Source organism: Caloenas nicobarica, chromosome 4 (assembly GCF_036013445.1).
Source record: "Caloenas nicobarica isolate bCalNic1 chromosome 4, bCalNic1.hap1, whole genome shotgun sequence".
Classification (NCBI taxonomy): Eukaryota; Metazoa; Chordata; class Aves; order Columbiformes; family Columbidae; genus Caloenas; species Caloenas nicobarica.
Genome location: NC_088248.1, coordinates 47749905 through 47776146, shown reverse-complemented (window position 1 = coordinate 47776146; position 26242 = coordinate 47749905). Strand labels below are relative to the sequence as shown.

General features: G+C 37.3%; 1 protein-coding gene across 8 annotated transcripts in view; it reads left to right on the top strand.

The window, feature by feature from the left end:
• The window catches only part of SLC7A2 (solute carrier family 7 member 2), a 57264-nt gene extending 34245 nt beyond the window's left edge, over nucleotides 1–23019 (top strand). For 3 of the 8 annotated variants that reach the window (XM_065633722.1, XM_065633721.1, XM_065633723.1), the window contains 11 exons: nucleotides 903–1293; nucleotides 2566–2721; nucleotides 4771–4936; nucleotides 5498–5634; nucleotides 6307–6529; nucleotides 9579–9715; nucleotides 12877–12979; nucleotides 14939–15144; nucleotides 15445–15611; nucleotides 16593–16701; nucleotides 17298–23019. In XM_065633722.1, the coding sequence (XP_065489794.1) occupies nucleotides 918–1293; nucleotides 2566–2721; nucleotides 4771–4936; nucleotides 5498–5634; nucleotides 6307–6529; nucleotides 9579–9715; nucleotides 12877–12979; nucleotides 14939–15144; nucleotides 15445–15611; nucleotides 16593–16701; nucleotides 17298–17485 (1968 nt within the window). In that variant the 5' untranslated portion in view covers nucleotides 903–917 and the 3' untranslated portion in view covers nucleotides 17486–23019. Of the gene's footprint in view, nucleotides 1–902; nucleotides 1294–2565; nucleotides 2722–4770; nucleotides 4937–5497; nucleotides 5635–6306; nucleotides 6530–9041; nucleotides 9182–9578; nucleotides 9716–12876; nucleotides 12980–13460; nucleotides 13522–14938; nucleotides 15145–15444; nucleotides 15612–16592; nucleotides 16702–17297 lie in introns of those variants that run through there. The other 5 variants (XR_010606113.1, XM_065633726.1, XM_065633725.1 and 2 more) reach the window with 5 other exon arrangements.
• The last annotated feature ends 3223 nt before the right edge of the window (nucleotides 23020–26242 follow it).

The window sequence follows — 26242 nt, the reverse complement described above, 5'->3', positions numbered from 1 at the left end:
GATGCCATTGGCCTTCTTGGCCACAAGGGCACAGTGCTGGCTCATGGTCATCCTGCTGTCCACCAGGACCCCCAGGTCCAGCAGGACCCCCTCCTCCCAGCAGGAACTCGTATCACAGGCCAGAGAAGCACTGCCCAGCTGTCGGCCTCCAGGACCCGACTGGTCACAAAAGCCAAGCCTGTGTGCAGCAGCTGATCGCACCTCACACTGTGACGTGCCCTCAGAATATTGAAGAACTGCAGTTGGCATGGGACGAGCAGTTATCCCATAGGGTTTTGTTAGATGATTGTCAAGGAGAGCTGTATGAGATTTCTTGCACGCCATTCTGGGAAATTCCATTGGTGTGGGAAGGAGTAAAAACTCTATCTTAATCTGCTTTCAAGCAGTTCTTACTGAAGCAAATTCTAAGGGCAAAAGGAGATGGCATTGGTTCTGTCAGAAGGCTACGTTTTAAAGCTTTTAATGTTTATGGCCTTGGCGCTGGAGTTTTAGAACTTAAGAATCCTGTTTGTGTTGGTGCTGATCCTTATCCTTATCTTTAAAGTCCTTATGATATATGAGGTAACAGACATCTGTTCTGATTTTGGTTTAGAAATGGTTAAGAAGTGGCCATCAGCAGACAAATAGAAACAATTTCTTCTTTTTTACAACAGTGTAGTAAACCTAAAGATAATGGATATCTTTTCCTGGGGAAATAAATGCCGAATTTAAAATTAGGAATACTGAATCCCTAATGCGTTTCCTGGGAAAAAAGCACATGCCAGCTTATTTAATGTCATAGAAGAGTGTAAATATATTAATTGGTAGGTGTGATTAAAATTCTTTATGCAAAAATGTTTTAATTGTTTTTCAGCAATATCCATGCTATCTTTTGTGTAAAATAATGATTTATTTTATTTCAGAGCTCTACATCCACCATGTTGCCCTGTGGACCAGCTTTGTCCTTCGTTCGGTGTCTGGTGCGGAAGAAGAATGTCAGTGGTGAAAGTCATGAGGACTCCAAGTTGTGCCGCTGTTTATCGACGATGGACCTTATAGCCCTGGGAGTAGGAAGTACCCTTGGTGCTGGTGTTTATGTCCTTGCTGGAGAAGTAGCCAAATCCGATTCTGGACCTAGCATCGTTGCTTCTTTCCTCATTGCTGCGCTGGCATCTGTGATGGCAGGTCTCTGCTATGCTGAATTCGGTGCTCGTGTTCCCAAGACTGGTTCTGCGTATTTGTATACTTACGTAACTGTAGGAGAACTGTGGGCTTTTATCACTGGTTGGAATCTCATTTTGTCCTATGTTATAGGTAAGATTAAGAACAAACACAGGTCTCAAAGGTTTCCGAGACAGCAGAAATATGATACAGATTTGGGTCTGTCTTTTCTGTCTCTCTATTTAGCTACTATTGCTTTTTACTCCTGCTGGGATCAAAAAAACAAGGTAATTTGATTAGCTTATTTCCTCCTGAGCATCACCATTGTAAACAGATTTTTTGCAAGATGCTTTTGCAGAAGTCTGTCTTCAGCATCATGGACTGAATAACTTGTATGAAGATTCTGTCAGTTCAGTGATGATGCATAAGAATAAACAGGATTTCTTTGCTATCTTTGGTCAGCAAGAATAATCTCATAAAATCAATACACATTTTTTTTTCTGAATGTATGCAGCAAGGACATTTACAGGTACCTCATCACTATAGTATCTCGCTTCAAGAAAGTTATGAAGTTTAAGTACTAACTTGTTATTATAGCCTCATGCTAATTAAATGGTGTCCTGTCATGTAATACCATAAAATACAAAGTTGACCAGGCAGGAATAAAATCAATGCTTATTTGGCAGATATTCAAATAACTATTTCAGCGCTTTAGCAGAGACAACATTTTTTGATTCAAAACTATTTTCTTCCAGAGGTACATGTTCCAGGCATCCATTGTGTTTTGTATGAGCACATCTAGCTGTATAGGTATACCTAACTAGAGGACTGTTGCCCAAATTACTACAAAATCTATATGTCCAAGTATTGAATTGAAGTGTATTTCATCACAGGAGAGCAGTAAAAACAAGGTTATATTTAGCCGTGGCCACAGACACACTTTACCAAAGGAGTGTATTAGTCTTAAGTACTGCTGACAGCAATATACATCTTCCTACTGATTTTTTTGTTTTACTGCCAGGTGCACAAACTTCTCTTCCTCTTCTTTCTTAAACTGCTTTCTGACATTGCTTTATATTGTTTAACATACACCATATTGTAACTTTAGAAATAAATGTCTTCTAGAACAGAATGAAATATAAATGATACAGAAATAATTTCTGCAATATTTTGGGAATAAATGAGGTACAAATTTGTATATTTTAGTTGTAGAAATGTTATCATTTAAGTATGTAGAAAAAATTCAATCATGTTAAAATCCCTTGGCAAAAAGGGATCATTTTAACACAAGCTCACATCATTTTAACACAAGCTCTGTTTTTTAAATTGCAAGTAGCTACATGCTTAGTTTCATTTCTTTTCCAGTAGAAGTAACTTGATCCTTGTATGTATGCAAAACCCTGAATGTGCATGTATCTTATGAAGGTACATCAAGTGTAGCAAGAGCCTGGAGTGGCACCTTTGATGAACTTCTTGGAAAACAGATTGGTCATTTCTTCAGAACCTACTTCAAAATGAATTACTCCGGCCTAGCAGAGTATCCTGACTTCTTTGCTGTATTCCTTGTATTGCTTTTATCAGGTAAGACACATATATGGCTTCATTTATAATGGTTGTGATGTCAGAGTGTTTCTTACAGACAAAAATGCTAAATTTGTTTTATGAGAAATAACCTTTATAATGTCTGAGATGTTTAGATGTGCATGTGTGTATTGACACAATGACTCTGGGAATTAAATTTATATAATCTAATTTTCATGTGTGCCCTCTTTTTTTTTTTTCGAAGATGATACATGAAATAAACACTTCTCGGTAACAGATTGACGATAACAGGAAAATTATAACATTTCCTGTGGTTTTTTTATTGCTTTATTGCTGGTGAATGCTTCCAGAGGGACCTTGAGTTCTGTATTTTGGTAATGTGATGTGCTCTCCTTCAATCACATTGTGTATGTAGTGGGTATTTGTAAGGGTTTTTTTCCCCTTTAAATTGTTAACTTCTTCAGGATAAGATAACTTTCTCCTTTTTGAGTCTTCAAAAGAGTTCTCTAGCCTAGAACTTGTTTGAGCTAAAGGGCACTCCAAGGTACTGGCATGGCCCAACACACTGGTTTGAAACCTGAGTAAACCTTTCATCACTACCCCACTCGGTCATGTTTCTTTTACATCCTTACTCATGTACCATGTTTTTAAATCACAAAAGTTGACACCAGCTTTTTGAGAAATTGGAAAGCCAAAAAATACTGCAACTTATTTGCATGTTTGCATTCAACAATTGCTTTCCACAAGGGAACATTCTCACTGCCGCTAGGAGAGAAGGAAGGAGTCAGTATGTTTTAAAGTGTAGAGATTGTTTTCAGCCAGTGCTAGAAGTATAGCAGTACTAGTAGAGGTCTGACCCGTATCTCAAATATTTGTTGTGTTCACCTCTCTTTAGATCAAACAAAAGCAGGAGCTTTCTCTGGAAAGTGAAACCGATGAATTATATGGGTATAACCTTCTGTAGCAGATGATGTTTTACAGAAAACATTATGTGCTAAGCACGAGGGAAAGTCCACAGAAATCTGGTTTTGTGGTTTTGGTTTGTTTTGGTTTTGTTACAGAAAGGACTTTAAAAAATGTACATACTATGTTTCATACTGCAATAGGCTGATTGAGACACTGCTTTTTTCAGAGAAACTAAGCTAAAGAAAGCATACACCTATTTCCAATAAAAATGCCCTTCTAAGAAAAACTGCCCAGCTTATATAACTTCTGTGCTATGATAAGATACCAAATGTCTCATTAGCAGAGTTGGACATTTTTTGGACATTATCCTGAGAGGCTTAAAATTTTCATACTTAATCTCTAAATAATGAGGGAAAGCATGTATGTGATATTAGTGCAAATGCTTTGAGTGCAAAGAACCTGTGGAGGCTTTCCCATTGCATTTAATTTTTCCTGATATGCTCACTGCCTGCTCATCCATTAAACTGTTAGTACACTTGCAGTTGTTACAAATCCAAAGACACGGTAGTATCCTGATGCAACAGCTTTCCGGTAGTTTAAATGCACTACTCTGCAACCTAAGGCATTTGTATTTTGTGGCAGACTTTTTTTTAGAATCTCTATGAATCAGTGTTTATGAACAGGAGGTGTGCATTTCTTTCAGAGGTTTTATTAATGCGCTAGGAAATGGGACTCTTACTCTGTGGTGGATATGCCCTGAAAAACTTAGAGTGAACAGATCACATTATCAGTTTAATAATTTTGATTATTTTATTAATCTAATGAGTAATTGTTCTGAACAGAATAGATGCTACCAATCTGTTTTTAGTAAGCACAGAATTCTTATGCTCCATCACATAAAATGGAGGTATGAATTGGAATCTCAGGAAAGCAGTAAGTAACAACTGGTTAAAATACTTTTAAATACTTAAAGAATACAATTAAATAAGCTTTCTGGTTTACGGTTTCAATCACCATGCTGTCAAAGAGTCTAGTGAATTTGTTCTACTGCTTTTTGAAAGTATAAAAGCCAGTGCTATTTTTTAAGTATTATTCACAGCATTTGCATGTGTATCTTCTTTAAAATTCCATTTTATTAGCTTAAGGGACCATTCACACCTATAAAATATTTTTACTTTCTAGGTCTTTTGTCCTTTGGAGTAAAGGAATCTGCATGGGTGAATAAAGTTTTCACTGCTGTTAACATCTTGGTCCTAATCTTCGTTGTGATTTCTGGTTTTGTGAAAGGAGATCCTTACAACTGGAAAATAAGTGAAGAATATCTCATAAACCTTACTGCAGTAACAAAGTAATTACTTTCTTTAAAAATCAATTCACTTGCTCATCTTCCAAGCAATTTTCCATTATACTTGCTTTTGTGGTATTGTAAGTAATGTATCAACTAATACCTTTGTTGTTGGGACGATAAAATATTATTCCCTTAAAAATAGTTTTCTATTATTTGTTTGTAGTTTCCTTTAAAAAAATCATCTTATTTCAATACTTTTGTCTGTAGCCATTTAAGAGGTTACTGGCTTAAGCCATATATTGTATGAACTGCAGTATGTGAGTATGACAGCAAGAGTTGACTACACCATTAGTGTTTTAGTATGTTTTGCTGCAAACTGCAAAGTGAGTGTGATGATAGTTCCTTGATTCAGGTATTCTTCCATGTACTCTTATTTTTGTCTTTCTTACAAGCACTGACATAAAAATGTCTTCTCATGCAGTTTTGTAAAGCAGAACTCCGTCTTGACAAAGAACATTTTAACATGTTTTTCCAGAATGGTAGGAGAGGAGGATGCGTGTGTTTGTCCTAGCAATAACAACAACAAACGTTATTCTTCTGCTGTATTTTTGTTCTTTATAGGAATTTCTCATCCTATGAGAACGTGACAAGTTTATATGGGAGCGGAGGATTTATGCCATATGGTTTCACAGGAACATTGGCTGGTGCTGCAACATGTTTTTATGCATTTGTAGGATTTGACTGCATTGCAACAACTGGTATAGTATTGATATGTGTGTGTACATGTAGAAGTATATATGTATCACATGCTTTTTTGTTAGAAAACCCCACACAAACAACATAACAATCTGTCTACTGTTGGTCCTTTGCTTTCTCCGAAACCTCCTTCAGTCCATGTAGAATGAGTCTGAGTTCATTCCTGCAGGTGGCTCTCATTCTGGGAGGAAGGAGATTTTACTTATTTTGTTCCTGTTCTAGAGAAATTTAATGGTTGCTTTCTAAGTCTGGGAAGTGTCCAGTATACAGTTTTTTCTGCCCAAATCATGTTAATCACCTGCTCACTTTTACAATTCTCTGGGATGAGGTATCTCTCCTAAAAGCTGGCTTATATATGGCTGATAGGGAATGAGTTCATTTAACTTAGAAATTGTAGGTAAATAACTAGAAATTATGGGCTTTGAGTATTCTAGATAAACAGTGTATTTTATGTCCTTTAGTTTACCTCTGTTTTTAATGCTATTTCTGGCAACAAAATACTGAGTTTTGTTCTGTGTCACTGAGCTGTTTATATAAAGATTTTCAAAACTTCTGTTACAAATATGATTTCTATGGCTTAGATTAACAAATGATTTATCCTTGATGTTATCTTTTAAAGCTGAAGGTGGAAATGAGTAAGAATTTTTGGTGGGGTATTTTTTTCCTTTTTTCAGGAGAAGAAGTCAAGAATCCTCAGAAAGCCATACCCATAGGAATTGTGGTGTCCCTGCTTGTCTGCTTCGTGGCCTATTTTGGGGTTTCAGCTGCACTGACACTTATGATGCCATACTATCTACTAGACGAGAAAAGTCCTCTGCCAGTAGCATTTGAATATGTTGGATGGGGTCCTGCAAAATATGTTGTAGCTGTGGGATCCCTCTGTGCATTGTCCACAAGGTAAAGACTTTGAAATATAAATTTTATTGGGAAAAGCTGATGGATAATATATGACATTTAATGTTCATGCGTTCATTTTGAAGGCTCAGTTCATGCAATAAGTATTATAAGCATGTTTTAGACTTAAGCAGGTCTTGACCACAGTAGGTGCATTAATTTAAGATCCTTTTTTTAAACTGCACTGTTATTGAACTCTACCTCTTTGGCTTATCACCCAGAAGTTTTTTAATTAAAATATTTATTTTCAGACATATGACCTGCAAGTTACCTTAATAAATAATAAAGTAAACCTCATCCATTTTGTCCTTCCCTGTTGTCCACTCCCAATGGCTCAGCAGCGTTATGGGCTCTGTGTATACGCAGGCAAAATTGAAGAGATGAATAACTATCTCCACTCCTCATCTTCTTTGCCTGTCTCTGTTTTCTTCCAGTAGTCAGTCTTCTGACATGATCTCTTCCTGTGGTTCTGTGTGGGTACTTGAGATGTAGATTACAGCTGAGAAAATGTGGTAATTTATTCCCCTGTGTGAAACTGTGGATGTAACTGTAACTTAACAGGTTATTTTGATTAAAAAGATCAAGGAGGGCATGAGATAAATTAGTATGTGTTCATATATATTATACCCCAATTGTAATGTGGTATAAAAACTTCCATAGAATAGAACGTATTGCTTGACGCTTGAATTTAGGGATAGAAAAATGCTGATGCCAGTTTTCTACCTGAGCTTATGTAGGTGAAAAGCCATTTACGTGAGCTTCAGTGGAAAAAATACCAGCTGCCTCTTCACAAAGGAAAACAGCATGCCTGGTTAAGCGCTAATGCGAACAGTGCTCTGAGATAACCCTGTAAGCATTAGTCTGAAGGCTGACTGTGGACAATGATGTAAAGGAAAGGAATATTTTAATGTAGGATGGGACAGAAAAAGGAAAGAGTTCCAGAATGACATTAAAAGACTTGTAGGGCTGACTGAAGAATGTCATAGTTAGACAGTTCATTCTGGGCTTTTAGTTATTTTCTGTCTAGTTGTCACGGTCCCCTCAGTTTGAAGCATTTTATTGAATTTTTCCTATATATTGATAAATAGTGGAAGTGATATATAAGCAGAAACTAGATTAAAGAAATCAATACTGGAAAACAAAATGAACTGAGGTGGTAACATGCTTTTTCAGAAATTTGAACTGTTGGTCTCTTTTTCTTGTGTATTCTGAAGAATTGTACTTACTTATGTGGAGAGGTTAATCCTCCGTCTCTTGACTGATGTCAGTTTAGAAAAGAAAAAAGAAAATTATATTTCATACTCCTCAGTTTACAGGTAGAATTATGAAAAAATGTTGGGATCATTGCTTTTAGTCCACATAGTTACCTCTTATTATGTTATGTTGTGAACTTGTTACCTCAGGGTAAAGGTGTTCGTTAATATTTCTGTTATTTATGTGAATGTACTTAAAGAGGGGTAGGATAAATAAATTTTACAAAGCCACAACAGCAAAAAAATTGGCAATGGGTTTTAACGGTATCCTTATTTGAAAAATCAATTGTCACCCTGATTTAGGAAACTTTTTTTTTTTTTAGAAGGGACATTCATGCATCAAAATATGCAATGAAACTTCTCTCATGTGTGTCATGTTTGTCATGTGTGTCACATGTCTCACAAGCATTACTAGAGGTACTTAGTATCTGTGGTATGTAAAAACTGTGCCTTCTGTAAGGGATATAGTTAACTCCCTAAAGTAAGAAAGGCAACCATTCACCTGGTTAAAAACTAGTGTGCTTGCCGCAGAGGTTATACTGGCTATGATTTTGCCCTTCATCCTTTCAGTGGTTTTGGTTTTCTTAAATACAATATTTTACTTTGAGGGAAAGAAACCACCTGATTTAAGAAGTATGTTTAAAAAGAGCTTTGAGTTATCAACATCTTAAAAGCTTTTTGTGTTCTGCTAATAACAAGTCTAAATTAATTAGCTTTACTTCTTCAAGAAAAGGAACAATCTTAATGAAGCTTGGCTAGAGGTGCTTTAATAAAAAAAAATAATGTGCCTGGGTATAACTGTATGGTGCTTACTTTGGATTACTGTTAATCAGCAGCCTCACATGGAAATGTAGCATGTAAGAGATGCTGCTAATGCTTATTGGTTTGCTGCTGCTGTCTGATTGACTTTCTCCAGGAATACTACAGCTTAATTGCATAGTTAGTGTGACCTGGAACATGTCCCTGGTCCACTAATACCCAAGAGCTACAGTGAAGGCGTGAATTATTTTGCTAATTCTCTCTAATGAAGTAATTCCATTACCTAAATTAAAAGAAAAAAAAGCTATCGACTTTACAGGGAAACAGAAATTTCTGTTTGTGTCTGATCTGTAGTATCTTGGGCTCTGGGGCTTTCTGGTTTCATCTTACAATCATAATTTTTGTTTCTATACATACCATTAATTAACATTGTTTATCTTGTCCATGATAGAACTCTGCATGAACTGTGTTTGCCATGTTGCATGTGTTTGCTTTTTACTCAGTCTTCTTGGATCCATTTTCCCAATGCCGCGTGTAATCTATGCTATGGCGAAGGATGGCTTGCTTTTCAAATGTCTAGCTCAAATCAGTTCCAAAACGAAGACCCCACTAGTTGCTACTCTATCGTCTGGTGCAGTAGCAGGTGAGACTAAGAGTTGATCCTTGTGAAGAAAGGTGCACTGCTAAACACGTTGCATATATCATAATAAACCACTGTTGTGCAGCTTTGATTTGCTTTGGACTGAAATGATCAAATCTGATTGTTGCCAGGTAAAGCAGGCTACCAGTAAAACTTTATCACAGATTTTGTATTTGTTGGTTAATATCAATTACTACAAAGCCTAGGTTCAAAATAAACAACAATCCAAAACCAAGAACATCAGTCAAACAAACAAAAAAAGCAGCAACACAGAGCCTACATCAAAACTAAACCTAAACCCATTAACTCTTCCAAGCTTTCTTTTTGTATAGTTGGGTTTACCAGTAAAGCATTGTGCTCTTGATAACCTGTATTTGAACTATACATTTTTCTGTTCTAGTCTTCTCGGCTCTATGTTTCCTTTGCCCCGAATTCTGTTTGCCATGGCACGCGATGGTTTACTCTTTAGTTTTCTTGCCAAAGTGAGTAAGAGGCAGGCACCAGTTTCTGCCACCTTGACAGCAGGGGTCATCTCTGGTAAGCTCTTCAAAGCCCGTGTTACTTAAAACTGAGATTTAAACACTCTATGCACGTGCATGGTACTTTATATTTTTGAAAAGGGCTGCTTGTTAACTTCCCTTGCATGTACAGTGGGAATAAAATTACGGAGTAATCAAAGGGTGTAAGAACTCCAGATCATGCCAATCATGGTGGTAGTGGTGTCCTTAATGCCACAGAATTCAAAATGATTTTTTTTTTTTTTTTTTAATTTATATTGGCCTCTTGTATTGTGAATAAGCTTGTTACTTAATCTGGGTCCCTTAGGCTGATGCTCTACTTACAGGGTTTCCTTGTCTGTCTCTATATCACACCTGTAAGGGGGGAAAATAACTGTGGCTTTTATTGTGAGACATGAGAAAAAAAAATCTACATTTGCAGCAGGATCAACTTTTGTGTAAAACACAAAGACTTTTAAAATTTATTCTAAAGAAAATGATTCTGGTTTTGTGTAGGCTTACCCAATTGTGAGTTGAGGGGTATGTGTGTGTGTGTGTGTTGGGGAGTTACATGTGTATGCGCATATGTGTATGCAATTATATGTATGCACATACATGCCTAGGTATATTTTAGCAAAACAGCATTTTGGGAGCTGTTGCCAACTCTTAATGTTTCACAAAGAGAAATTTTTAACATAAAATTGTTCCACTTTTATCCATACTTCGTGCAGAGGTACATGTAGCTGTGCCCAAATTTTGTTGTCATTGAGTGGGATGTCTGTTTCCAGGAAAACCGGAAGCTCTAGAAATATTTAACTGAAAGGCAAATAGATAAGTCTTAAATGTAATTCAAATGTGACAAACATGCCTTATAACATCTGGAAACCCTGGCTAAAACTGATATCAAATAAAAGGTTCAGAACTGAGACTAAAGTATTATTCTTTATAATCAGAATCATCCTCAGATACCACCAGACTGGAACTGCTCACACCATGTACTTGACAATAATGTGGGAAGACACAGTCATTATCTGGACAGTTCCCACATGAAGCATTATTATCAGTTTCCTTTTCTTTGGTCAGAGTACAAATAAATTGCTTAGAATCACTGTTATTGTTTTGACTTTGTATTATTTTAATTTATAATAATGACATATTCCCCTATGATAATTTGGAAGTGCAATTATTTGGGATTAAATAATCATCTTTATCTGAAATCACAGTAACGATGAAGAGAAAGAGAAACATATTATTCAGCCGGTAAACTGACTGGTATAGCTAGGCAGCAGCCGTCACTTTTACTGCTTGTAGACAGTTTGGGGAATTTGGTGTGTCAACAACTCACCTGAAGACAGCTTTATTTACTGCTGGAGGAGGAGTCATTTCTTCTTCTATTTAAAAAAAGAAATTGCACATTTGGCAACTTGTGGTCATAAATAGTTTTGCCAGAGCAGTTATGGATGTGTGCAACAGCTTATGTTATCTAACTTTTCTATTAGTTCATAGCATGGATAGTTTCATAGCTTTAAGAAATGTTAAGGAGAGTAGATGTTTAGCCCATTAATTAAAGTTATCAGGCCAAGCCTGCAGCTGAGGCAATTGTCATGTTATTACTGTGACTTACCTTCTCACATGTGGTAATCACTATTCCAAAACTCTGCACGTGGCAAAATGTTTTGGTGTCAGTCCAAGGTTTCTTCACCATAAATTGATCTATTAATACCATTGTTTCCTGGCTTAGAATTAAGAGAGGTGGAAAAGCAATACTGTGTCTTTTTTTCTCTTAGTCAAAAACTTACAGGCATTTTTCAGTTTGGTTTTAATACAAAAGAATATTCTGGACTACAAAGTAGCCTTTCGAAGCTAGGATTGAAAATTAAATATAGCTACTGTATGTGAGGATATAGTAGGTTCTGTTCTTCCTCAGCTTTGTTTGCCTGTGCTCTTCTGAGCATGCAAAGCAGTGAGGTATTCAGAAATATATTCTGTAAATTACTTATTTGATTTAGGAACATCCACTGTCATTAAACAGGATGGTCTTCCTTCCTTCATTGGAAGACGAGACTCACAGGTGAAATAAAACTTCTGTAACAAAATCACATTTTGCTTTCTCCTTCAGGGTCAAAAACCAGGGGAATGTGTGTTTGTGTGCTTATACACCTGTCTACAAATATATTAACAAACACGTAACATACATATTATATATATTTCTGAATGTAGAAAAAATTGTCTGTGCATATACGTACAGTGCATAAAGGCTACATTTAATAGTTTCTTTTAATGTTGAGATTACTGGTGATTCAAAATGTAAACATTTTTAGATTCTTTATACATCTCAATAATGTTAATAAAATATAAGTATTTTAAGAGGTTCTTTGACCACATATATTTCAAATGAATTAGCAGTAGCCTTTCATTTAGTGATGGCTTGTGCTAATTTCTTTATGAATTATGTGTGTCTGTGTGCAAGCAGCATAGACAAAAAGAGACATTCCAGAATCTCCAAAAGAATGTGGCATTAGCTTTTATAAATACAAAGACTGCTATGATTGCTCTCAGTATCATAGAAGTTTCTGCCTCTGATTTCAGTGATTTTAAGAATATTAAATCTTGTGAGATTTTTATGGCCTTTCCTAAAGGCCACTTGAACTTAACTTTTTTTTTAGTAAGATAATAAATTTTAAAAAATCCTACAAAACTATTTTTTTCATGACAACTCCTGAAAGTCCTCTTCACATAGAACTCTTTCTCAGATCAGTGGAAATTTTACGTGCCGGCGACTTACTGGATCAGACCGTTGTTCCCCAGTTTTGCAGTGGGAGCCATCCTCTCAGCTTTGGTGAGATTCTGTGGCAGGATCTGAACCTTATCTATAAAAATGTATTTTCAATGTGGCCCAAATTCAACAAGCCACGTGTACAAATACTTCTGTCCAGATAAGTCCAATATGTATTGATTTATTAAGCAGCGTGACTGTATGGCTCATCAGTGCATATCTATATGAATGAGATTCCCAGTCATAGGGAATTAGGTTTGAGAGTGTTGGCGATGACTTCAAAAATGTGTTTTCAATTATTACCATGATTGCACTCATACTGTTGTCAGTAAAACAATGTAAAGTTACACTATGGACAGATTTTAAAATCTTAGCGCTTAATATGTCAGCCTCATACAAATGTTGCATTTTCTTTTCTTTTTTAGCTATAATGGCATTTCTGTTTGACCTAAAGGCTTTAGTGGACATGATGTCTATTGGTACGCTTCTCGCTTATTCACTTGTGGCAGCCTGTGTCCTCATTCTTAGGTGAGTGTCATGGTTTAACCCCAGCCAGCAACTAGAACCACAGCAACCCCTCGCTCACCTCCCCCCTCCCCAAGCGGGATGGGGGAAAGAACTGAAAGGGAAGAGAGGAACTCATCAGTTGAGATAAGAACAGTTTAGCAAGACTAATAATAAATATAAATAGTGATACTCAACGCAATTGGTCGTGAACTCCAGTTGCGCCGACCAGCCAGTCCTGGACGAGAAAGTACCGCTGGTCCCAAACAGCCAGTCCCAGCAAGAGAGGAAAAAGGCAATTGGCCAAAAGGCCAAAAAAAACCCCAAACCAGCAAACAGCAGACTAATGAGTCGCAAAAGCCAAACAAGTTCTCGAATGGAACAGAAGTAATAACCTGGAAAAGCCAACGCCAGCTATATATGAAGCATGATGCTAATGATATGGAATATTTCATTGACCAACCTGGCTGTCAGTCTAGGTGTTCTCCTGTTATTCTCCCCCCAGCTGCTATTTGCACCTGCAGCTAGAAGGGTCCTCGGTCTCCTTGGCAACAGCCAAAATATCAGTGAGTTCTTACATTCTTTTCATACCAACTTCCAAACACATCTAGCTACCAAAACCCAAACTAACAAACCTTGACTCTATTCCATGGAAAAAGCAGTGTTATCACATTAGTCTCACACTAAATCCAAACCAAAAGACTGTGCTAGCTACTAAAAAGAAAACATTCTAACTGCATGAAGAAAATTAACTCAATTTTAGCTAAACCAGCATGGTGAGTCAAAAACATCCGTTGTATTCTACTTTGTTTTATTTTGCACTGGTCAGAAGTGGCATTTACAGTGTACATTTTTTGCTACATAGCTAAATGTTTAAAAAATAGCTGTACACATATAAACAATTACTAAGAAACATTGATCAATCAAAGAAAACACTGATATATTGTGATACCAGTATAGCAGTCAAGTCAAAGCCTCATGTGAAATCTAGATACCTTTTATGTTCCAGGAGATGTACTGGTCCAAGCATTAGTCCCAAAGATATTAGATGTAACTCGTGTCCAAAACTCAGTGAATGATATTTTGATATGAATATAATCTGTGCTGCACATCTGGCCTATTACATTGTGGGAGATGTATGCGAAAGATGTAAGTGTTCTAGGGAGGTCATAGGATGAGCTAGTTCAAATAATTGCTTTGTATTAGCCTAGTCAGAAACATAAGACCAGACAAGAGTTTCGACGTGTGGGAGCCCTAGAAGAGAGTGCAAATATTATCTCTCAATGAGTGAGATTATAAATACTTGTCAGTAAAACTCTGGTATCCGCTCTGTTTTTATAGCTACAGAATAATATTGATATATTGGTAGCTACAGCTCACTTTACTATGTATTACTCTTTTTAACTTAAAAGTTACTTAAGGCTAAGTAATTATTTTCAAAAAGTATAACAGCTTAAATTCAGCTCAAATTCCATGATGCCATAGTTTATGCTTCAAAAGAGAAGACTATTTTATCCCATAGTAACTTAGTTAACGTAAGAATTTTAAAAATAGACTTAAATTCTAACAAAGCAGATGTAAAATTTCAGTTTATGCCAGTAAGGAGGTCTCTTGCAGAATGGGAAGCAAGTCAGAATGAACTTGCTACTGCTGAAAAGCTTCCCTACCCTTCCCTGCCATTGATCACCAGTTCCAGTCCCCTTTTTTTATACAAGACTGGTCATTTATCTGACCCACTGGTGCAGTAACATAGCTTAAAAAACTTCCCTAAAAATCCCTAAACTCAGCAAAAAAAGTGAGTTTCCATAGTTTGTTTATATGTGTAGTGACTCATAATATATGATGTTGCAGTGTGGTTATAAATTGGGAAATTCTAAATCTCTACTGCAAAGAATTTAGTATTTAAATACTTTCCTAGAGTCATATTGCTTCAAAACCCAAAGTAAACTTTACTTTTTTATTATGCTGGTTTTTCTTGCATAGGTACCAACCCAATTTAACCTATGAGCAACCAAAATATTCTCCAGATAAAGCAGCTTTGGCTGCATCTGAAAGGGAATCTGCAGTAAGTGAATCACAGATAAATATGATACAAGAGAATCACTGCAGTCTTCAGGCCCTGATTAATCCATCCAGTTTCCCTACAGAGCAGACTGCAACTACTGTTAACTTTTTAGTGAGTCTGTTAGGTAAGTATTCAGCTGTCCAAACTCATATAATGCATTAACATAAATAATGGAATTTTAGTAAAGACAAAATTAAAAATCCTGTAATAACCTGCCTTCTTTCAGTCATAATTAATGTATCATTCTGCAGAATGCTTTTATACTTCTTGATGGATCTAACTTGTAGTCTACTAGATTTTCTTTTAATTAACCGTTTTCATGATAACATTTCATACTGAAGACGTGCTATTTTTCTTCTTAAAAGTCACTTCCTCTTCAATGCAGAGATTAAGTAACCTCTCCATCACTTTTTTTTTCACACAGCTTTCTTGGTTTGTTGCTTGAGTGTCCTCACTACGTATGGGATTCATTTCATTGCTAACTTGGAGCCCTGGAGCATCGGCCTTCTTGCTGTGTTGGTGGCATCCTTCATAGTTACTGTTCTCCTCATCCAAAGGCAGCCTCAGAACCAGCAGAAAGTGGCCTTTATGGTGAATAACATTATCTCTATGTTATTATCTAATGAAAGGTTTGGATGGATTTGAACAAGTGGGAGCGGGGCAGAGGGAGAGAGAGATGGTCCTTTTTCAGGCATTCTTTCATTACTGCACTGCCACTATTGCAGAGTTTTTGGTGAAGGGAAGTGTAGCAGACGCTCACAGCTGCATCATTGGCATGTGCACTCCAAGTTCAGGTCTTCTCAGGACTCAAGAAAGGGTTTCATTGCCCACAGATTGAATGTGTGACATGCATTAGGAGCATGGCTGCAGAAAATGGCTGTACCACTGATGGTGTGGGCAGCTGCTGTTACAACTAATGGATCTGGCAACACAGACCTAGGTATTCTTTTAGTCACATCCACAAAGTACACATTGCTGACACACACGTAATTTTAAACCTCAATTTAAGTGCTTAGAAACCAGAAAATAATTCAGAAACGGATTAGTGTGCAGTTACTTGTCTGTGTTGTGTGCAGTGGTTTGGACCACAATACAGCTTGGACCTCCCAGAGTATAAAAAAACTTTCATTTTGAGCTTTCACTTATGTTTTAAGATCATTTATTTAGTAGAGTATTTAATGGCAATAATGGAGGTAATACCATTGAAGGTCAATGAATCTGGTCGAACTGCAGGGGCAGTTCAGAAACAAGTGATATATAAAAATATACAAATAATATTTTTCCACTGTAGATCCAGGAATTCATTAGTATATGTTCAGCACAAACTGGAAAGTTTTTGTGCACAGCCTTAGATAATGTATTTTTAAAATAATTTATTTTACAAGTTTAAGATACGTAGAAAACAGTGGTTAAACCCAGTGAGAAAGAAAATTTCACTGTATTTCAAGAAGAAATTTTTCCTATTGTTTTTAGTGAATAAATGTGTCACCTCTACTTCGTGTTGTATAACTGAAGTGTGACATGCAAGAAATGACATTTAATGCTACAGACATATTAAATATTTCCTTTTAGGTTCCACTATTGCCATTTTTGCCATCATTAAGTATTCTGGTAAATATTTACTTGATGGTACAATTAAGTGGAGACACCTGGATCAGATTTAGCTTCTGGATGGCACTTGGTAGGTACTTCTGTTCATTTCAATCACCTCTTATGTTAAGACTGAATCTCAGAACAATTTCTTATCTTGCTTTAAATATCTGAACAAAAGTCTGTGTTTTAATAAGTCAGCTAATATTTCTGATCAAAACAAGAGTATGCCTCAGAAGGGGTATATATATGCAGCCAAAACTGCAAATACGGTTTGCAGTAATTGGAAGAATCAAAGTTATAGGACTAATTCGAATAAGCCACATTTTTTTTTACTAATAAGTATAGCCACAATTTTGCGGAGACCTCTTTGTAACAGTTTTCTTCCCAGCACATCACTCATTCTCCTTTAAGATATAGAAAATTGCATTAATTCCATCTAGACATAAATTAGAGATAGTAGTTTCCATGACCTGTTAGAGCATTCATTTACACAGCAGTGATGCACTGTAATTTAGTGCCTGCACTTTCCATAGAAACAGGAAGACCCAAAGCATGACCTTTAATTCAGATACCTGAAGAGGAAACCTTTTTGGGAAAATATGTTCAGTCAGAGAGTAATATCTAACTACTTTTTAATGCACTGCATGCCCGAAAACCCTATTAACTCTTCTTTCCTTTCACAAGGCTTCCTCATTTACTTTGCTTATGGCATCAGGCACAGTCTTGAAGGTCATCATAGCGATGGAGATGATGATTCTTGTTCAGAAAATAGTGGGTTGCAAGAAAAGGACCCTGTGGAAGAAGTGGATGAACCTGAAAATGCAAATGAAAGTGATCAGTTTCTTGCACGTGAGAGGACAAGTGAATGTTAGTCTCTAAAAACATGCAAGTCTTTTAAACCTTAAATTGACATTTTACTTGCAGACTGAAATTTCAAAAGCTTTCTGCTTATTGCAAGTGTTTACTACAAGGCCTGGCTGATGTTTTGGACAAGCTGCTAACCCATCTTCATCACTGCGGAACTGACAGCATGGAGATTAATATTTAAATTAAAAAACAAATGAGGAGTACCCCTTGGCAAGCAAAAATTTTGGATGCATTGTCATCCAAAATCACTGCCAATCACAGAATATGAAGAATTTTAGAACAGCCTGCAAGAATTTCTGAATGTTTGACACTGCATTGTGAACACAAGTGCCTTTTGTACCTTCTCCTTACCTCTGTTGCAAGTTTTGGTCACAATCTAATAGCTCTCTTTTTTCTACAGAAGTAATTCTCAGAGGAGATAAATTGCAGACAGGCCTGGAAAGTATGTGCAAAACAAATGGTAATTGTACGCATCTGATACTTCGCAAAAAGTAGAGCATCGTGTATTTATATAAAAAGAAATAATTGCTTACCCTTACTAATCTGTAGTCATGGAGAGCTCAAACAGTGAAGATACTTCAAACACTTTTAGTCCCTCTAAATAGTATTCAAGATTTCTGCTTATGTGAATTCCTTTCCTTTTAGAGATACTGTGTGTATAAAATAATACTTCCAAGAAGAGCTATGCTGTTTTCTGCAAAAGCATCTGGGAAATAATTACAGAATCACAGCACGGTGGGGGTTGGAAGAGACCTCTGGAGATCATCTAGTCCAACCCACCTGCTAGAGCAGGTTCACCTATAGCAGATCGCACAGGAATGTGTGAATATTTTCAGAGAAGGAGACTCCAACTAATCTATAGGTCACAGTATTGACAGTGACATTCGTATATGATTTAGCAAGTATTATGCTTTTGATTTCAGAACGGCCAGGATTTTATCCCTGACTACATAATTGGGTACTTACATACAGCAGTTATCAAGTTTTCCTCCTTACTACTCCTTTGTTCCAACCATACTTTCTTCTCCTTTATTATGTGCCAGAGCTGATAATTCTGAGATCAGTTGTTACACATTGCTTCTCCTCAGAAAAGTTAATGCACAAAATCCCGGCCTTCTTTTCAAATAGAAGGGGAAGTTAAAAAATCAGAGGCCCAGGCTTTGGAAAAAATCCTTGTCAAAACAGTATTTCAGCACTTCAACTAAGCCTTAAACATATGTTAGCACAGCAGGTTTTTGTAAGCCAAGTCTACATCTACAAATCCATTCAAGTTGGTAGGAAGTCCAAAAGCTAGTTTATGTAAAGAACTGATTTTTTGCAGCAGTACTTTTTTTTTCTTTAAAGCTAGTGAAAATGGAAACCTTTCTTCTCTCAACATAAAAGTAATGTTACTTGTCAAAGGTACCCAGGTATTTTAACAGCCTTTCTTAGCAAGTAGCAGGCTCAAGTCCCATGAAGGATTCCAAAATACGAAGTTATTTTTCAAGAATGTATTTATAAAAATAACTTGCCTAAAGTAAGAACTGTCTTGGACTTTGTCATGGAGAGTTGCAATCTGTTGTCAGTACTAATCATTGGTATTAATCTCTGCTGGTAGGTATATAAAAACTTTAGATCCTTTGAGAGTGGAGCACAGTGAAAGCTATGTCACTATGTTTGTTTGTTGACTGTGAAAAGCACCTTATAATGGCTAGAATTTCACAAAAAAAAAAAAATTAAAAAGGAAAAAAAAAAAGAAACTAGTTAAGCTGCTTCTGTCTCCTGTTCTTTTTCACAGCAATAGATACATGCTTTTTAATCTTAAAACAACTTCTGCTCTTGTAAGAGAGTAGCATGCCTAAATGTTGAAGGGCAGGAGAAGTGTTTCTCAATGGAGAACCCTGCAGTGGGCTTATATTCCACCGTGGAGCAGGTCTGAGGTTTCCAGCCTGATCCTTTCTTCCCAGTTTGAACTGGGAGGAGAGGGTCCTGCAGTGCCAGCCGCAGCGGGAGGACAGACGTGTGCTGGTGCACAAGTGTCCTCTACTGGCTACTCAGAATTAGGAGAAGCTATCTGAAAATCTGAGAGGCATGAAATAGGTGTAACACCTACCTCTTAACGGAGGTTCAAGCGTATACATCCTCTAAATGCAACTGCATTTAGGGACTGTTGTTCTAATGATTGGTGGTCCTTAGAAATGGATGAGACAGGATGAGGAGAAACTATAGTGTAGGTGGCAATAAAATACTGTTTTTTAATATATCCGAATCCATCCAAAATTGGTCATGTTATAGCCACTTCTTTCCACAATTGATCACTGTTTTACAAATGCCATTAAACAAAGATTCAAATCTCATATTAGACTAATACAAGTAGATGCTATACTAAGTAAATATTTGGTTGATAGGAACGGATAGGGATTCTCAGGGCGGTTGCTAGACCTACTGATAATTTTCAATACCTCTATCCAGTGAATGAAAGAACTGTCCATGTCAGTTGGACATAATTATGCATATAAAATCTATTTTAATTGTACTTCTCCACTGAAGCCCTTTTTTATGCCAGAAATGAAAAAAAGAACTACATGTTCTTGTTTGAAATACTAGAAATTTAAGACTTTCCAGGCTCTTGAAAGGAATCCAATATAGTAACTCTTAGATATGTCAAAACAAAGGTTTTATGTGTAAGTAACCAAAAAATTTAGTAAATGAATGTATGTTATGTTGTTTTTAATCCCACAAGGATTTGAAATGGAGAAGCTAATGCTTTTCCCGATCAGCTGCAACTCTATCAAGAGCATGGCTTCTTCAGTGGTTATACTTTCAGAGGACATTCTTAACCTGTTTTGCCCAGTACTCTTGAATCCTCAGCTGCAAAAAATGCCATTGCTGTGGGAGCAAGTCAGCAGTGCTCAGGCAAAGCTTTTGCATCACATCTTTACAAGCCTACAGTGAAATACAGCTCTGTCAAAAGTCCTTACACATCTTGCTGTGTGGGAAGCAGAGACTTATTTTTTCTATGGTTGCTGATGCTGCAGAGCAGGCGAGCCAGGCCCCCAAGATGCGAACTGCTGCTGTTCTGTGATGTGCAAGGAAGATGCCATTCCCTTCCAAGGCCATCATATAGAATGTATGTGTGCATGCCTGCCTATGTGTTTGCATCTGTCTGACATTAGCACATAGTGATTTTGATGTACTGATTAAGATAATTTCTATGCTTGCACTGGAATTTTCCTTTGAAGGGATACTGTCAATATACTAAGTTTCTGACTAAAGCAGGTGCTAGCTAAGGCTTCTGGGGATAGAGAAAATAAATATTCCAGCTTATTTACCTAATGGATGTGTCAGCACTTTGTGTATTGACAGTTTCCCCTTTTATTTGTATTAATATTTCTCCCCTTTGTTAGAGAAATTAATTACATAAAAAGAAAAGAATGTGCCTGTACAAATGTTGCTAAGGGAGATGGGAGCAGCTGCAGCACAGGAACTATTCACTTAACTAATGAGATATAAAATTTAATTAAATGAAAGTCATTGGGTATTCTTCGTTGCTTCAAATGTGCAAAGCTTATTTATATGTGTGTATAGCTAAAGTCATTATTAGTCAGTGGCTGACCACCACAAGCCAGAAGTAAGATATTTATGGTAATTTGGGTGTGTATTTTTATATGCAGTCTTAAAATTCCAGATGCTTTAGTGGGACTTTGGAGGAGCAGGCCATCTGAAGGACAGCCACGCTAGTCCTTACCCAGGTGCCGTGTACGGAACAAATCCTGGTTTTGTTCTGATGTTTGCTGTGTGTCTGTATTTGCCGAGGGAGCAGCTGAAAGCACAAGTCCAGTGGAATTAAATCGTTGTTGTTATTTTTTAACATAGTTGTTGATATTGTAAATTGTTCTGTGCAAATAATAATGGTATGTGTCAATACAAAATATCTTTTATTGGAGGTAGCTTATTGGGTTTTCCTTCCTTTGTGGAGAAAAATCCCCCAAAACACGTGTTTGTGTTTGTACATGCTGGATGTGCCTTTAGATAGTGGAACTACTCTTATCTAGTTGGATTTAAGAAAGTAGCCAAAGAATATTTAAGGAAGAACAAATAAATCTTTTTGTTCTGAGGGATAAGAGATAACATTTCTGTATAATTTATGTTAACTAAAGTGATCTTCTTGTGGTATTCCAGTCCTAATTCTGCAACAGGAAATTTTATGAGGCATCTTAAATTTCATTGTCTGCTGGATAAAACTATTCTGTTAACAATAGTATGTTTTTACCTGTACAACAAGTGCCGGTTAGATTCCTGAAATGTCATATTATGTTTATGTCACAATATGTTAAATCTATTATATTACCTGCTGTTAGAGAATTATCAGTAGTAAATGTCAATAGTAGTGATATATGGTTACTTATGTACTTACTTTAGAATCTAACTCTGCCACCCAGAAACTTCAAATGATACAATGAATTTAGAGGCATAAACTTGGTAAAGCTTAAATATATATTCTGTATTTTATTAGGTATTAAATGTATGAGACTAGCCATGTTTCCTCAAAAATTATTAAGAAACAAAAGGCATACTGTTTTCGTTGATTTTTTAGTATCCTGATACTGAGAGCTGAACAGCCCAGGTGAAATTCGTGACAGTGCAGGGTGTCTGTGTGGGACTGTGCAATTGTTTTAATCAGGTGCGATGCCTTTGATATGGAGGTGCATTTTGTAAAATAGGAATTAAATTCACATGATGGCTGGCATGTGTTACTTCATTTCATTAAAAAAGAAAATAAAAGCACCTTATAATGCTCTTGGGCCCTAATTCTTCCTAGACTTTCCAGGAATTTTATAGAAATTGCAGTATGCTCATTGAAAGCGCTGGGATTACTCAGTGTTAGGCAAATACATATTTTACAGAAAGAGCAGTTGGTATTTCACATAGTGCAGGATCTTCGTATTTGATTGTACTTTTAGTATTCAGTTGTATCTGTACTTTTAGTATTTTTTTCCTGCTATATGTTATGAGGACCTCTGCATTTTTAATAGTTGGACCTTTCCAAACCTGAATATAATGCCTTTACCATCTCCTGATCTGTTTTTCATTCAGTTTTAGAAATCAAGCTCCTTAACATTAGCTAAGTCAAAGGATTTCTGTGCACAGACATGCATTACAAAGAACTATGTATATATATAATTATTTTTATTGTCCATTGGACAAATTCTTTTGTCTTTGTATGTTTTCATTGAGCCTTGTGCTGGGTAAACTCCAGCTTCACCAGTAGAAGTTTAGCTGGAGTCAGGACAAAGGATAAAAGGATCTAAACGTTCAGGAGGGCTTTTTTCTTTTGTGTAACCAGAAAGTAAAGCATGAAAGACGTGTTACATATCTTTAAAAACAGTTATGTGTGCATCATTTTAAGAAACATTATTGTTCATATGCATTTTAACTTCTCCTTTTGTTCATATGTACATTGTAGTGATTATTTCTGTATTATATGCTGCTGAGCATTTAAAATGTAGATAGAATGACTATGATGCAATTTAAACCACAAATTTGTATTTCCTTGAAGTGCTCTACCAAAATGAAAAGTCTTGAATTTTTATGAATGTAAAAAATGCTTATATTTAAGAATATGGTGCTTCTTTTTTCACTTTTACAATAGAATTGTAAGCAGCAATATTTTTAGTTACATTAGTTCCAGATTCTGATGGAAATTACATTGCTCTTCATTTACTGTAAAATGTACTTCACAGGATAACGGTTGTGCATTTGTTCTGTATTTTTAAATAAAGCTGAATCTCACTTTTATGTACTTCATACAATAGCTCTAACTTTAACCACCACTATAGTTTTAGTAAACACTAAAATACTGTAATGACTTAATAACCATTAGCATGTCAGATATCGAATGTCATGACATTATACAAATCATTACTCATTTAAAATATATAACATGATAGCTCATATGGATTTTATAGAGCGGAAAAAACAACCATGTTTTATATTTAAATCTTTTATTTTTCCAGTGGTCGGGAGATGGGGACAGTAGCAGCTTTCGTTTCATACTTGCTTCCAAGCACTTGAGAATTCACTGACAGAGAATAACGCCCTTCGATGTGGGCATTTTGTCTCACAGTGCCAAACCAGAGATGATGTTAGGTCTGATTTCCAGAGGGAAGGAGTAGCCCTCGGCATTCATGGTCCTCAACTTTCTGATGCACCAAGCCTTGGCCTGGCAGCATCCAACCACAGAGTGGGATGGATAAACTCATTGTTGTCTCCTTTTTCCCTTTTTGGGGAAAAAAACCAAGCAACCAAACAAAAAACTTCCTCAACTTTGAATAGTTCTGTGGGTGGAGCAGGAGAACAAAAGCATGAGTCTGGGCAATGGAGATTGACAGCCTTGGCACTGAGAGCCACGCTCCCAGGCCAGGCTTATCATCTGGCACTGTTTAAAGACATTTGGGTAGTCATCTTTGTTCACAGACCTAAGAGTAGCTATGAATCTACGATTTGGGTTTTTTTCCTGAGGTATACTGCAATTCTTTTATGTAATTCCTTACAAAGTTTTCAAATCATTAATAATCATCTTATTGTACATACAGATTTACTAAAACTGATCTTAAAAGTCTTGGTCCCATGAAGCAGTGGGAATACAGGCACTGGTTTAAATGAGGACAAGAGTCATCCTGCAAGTATCACATTTAAAGCGTTGGCCTGAAAAGTTGTATTTAAGTATGTGGAGAACTGGGGTCATTACATGTAGGTTTACATTAGTTCTTCTGGTGACTATAAATGTAACTAGTTCTTCATGCATATCTATTTAAAACTAGGAAGCTTAAAATTCATAAAATTTCTTTCTTTGTTGTATATCTATATAGGAAAAAGCTATATGTCATCTTAAATATGTCTTAAAATTAATGCAGTTTGAGTGTTATTTCCAAGTGCTATTACAATATTTTCCAAAATAAACTAGTATTTGGAGCTCAATCACCATTAGATCATTGACCTACCTTGTGTATGAAAGGGGAAATTTGACCTAGGAAAGCTTATAAGAATTGCAACTAGCAGTTTTCAAACGACATGCTTCATCAGAAGCAGGAGCTGTGAATATTTCCAGTGCAAATTTGTAGTTTATATTACACATTTTCTGAGTTATCTCTGAGACTCATCTCCTTTAAGACAAAGACTGACAACCTTTTCAGAACATAGTACTTGGTGGTATTCTAACTGTTTAAAGGGGAAACAATCTTAGACTTTTAAAATACTCTGTAGCAACAAAAATACCATTTTTCTTAATCTGTTACAAGTAATAGACAAAATGTTTAGGATATGCTAACATACACTCAGGTCATTGCATAAAGCCCTAAGAAGTTCTAGGCAGAATTGTGGTGCGGCTGTAGAATGAAAAAGGGATGATGAAATTTCATCATCTTACTCCACACCAAGGCCCTACTGGCCACTTCACCTCTAACCAGATACCCCAGGGTGTAGTCTTGGAGCAGGCTCAGGTGCGCAGGTCTCTGAACTCTGCATGTGTACATACTTATGCTGGCATGGGAGCATTATGTATATCCCTTCTATTTTTTTTTTTTTTTTTTAATGAATGCAGACAAAACCTAGACTTCCTTTAAGGTCCGTAAGTGCTCTATTCTCACATCTACTCCGGTCCTGGAGTTGTGGCCAGGGATGCCATTCCCCACTTATCCTGATTCACACTGAACTGTGGTCCTGTCTACAATGGGGTCTACCTGTGACAGCCATTATTTTTCCTTCTCCCAGTTCAGTGTCTTCACCTTGCCCTGCCACCTACCTTTGTGGCCTCTCCAGTCATGTTTTCCTCTCCCTTCTCCTCCAAGGAAACGGCTTTTGGCAGCTCAGTGTGGCCACGAACATACACGCAGCGAACATCAAGTTTAGCACGTTCATCTCTTAGCAGTGAAGAGATATCTGCACCTTCTCAATATACTTCACATGGGCATCAATCACACATGAGGACCGTCATGGATTACGGAGCCCCAAGTAGCAACGCACAGATACTGCCTCTATTTTTCCACTATGAGGTAGCTTTTCCTGAGCAGGCTTTTGGGAATCTCTTTGCTGTGGCAGGCTGGAATGAGTGCAATAGTTTGACTTCAAAATGTACTTTTGCTGTCTTACGCCAACACTGATGAGTGCCTGACATCATCCATCCATCCATCTATCTATTTATCTATCTATGTATCTATGTATCTCACCTGTACAGCTCACACACTCTGCTCCGCTCTTCAGATCTGGCTACCAAAGGCAACCAAGAGCTTGCACCTGCACAAAGCGATTGAAGACAAAGGGCAGCTGTCGCTGACAAGCTAATTCAAGCAGTAAACTTCCACAGGTGTTCCTGAGGTCAGGATTGTTAGGGATGCAGCTCTGATCCTGTCCTAAACATGGAGTTCTGGTGAGTGTGCTGGACCAGCGATGGCCAGGGCGGCCCTGTCACTGTCCTCAACCGAGGAGCTGCGGAGACAGAGCCAGAGCCCTGACCGCAGAGAGAGAGGTTGAGGCTGGAGCCCAGGGGCTGAAGCCTTCGCCGTGCGAGCGGTGAAGCGCGGCAGCAGGTGCCCTGACCGGCGGGGTCGGGCCGCGGCGAGCCCCCCGCCCCAGCGAGGGAGCGCGAGTGGCGGCAGCAGCGGCCCCTGAGCAGCCTCCCAGGCGGGGAGCCCCGGGCAGGGAGCCCCGGCCGACTCCTCCCCGCGCCGCCGCCCGCTGAGCCGCCGCGGGGCCGCCCCCCGCCGCCGCTCCTGTCCCGCCTC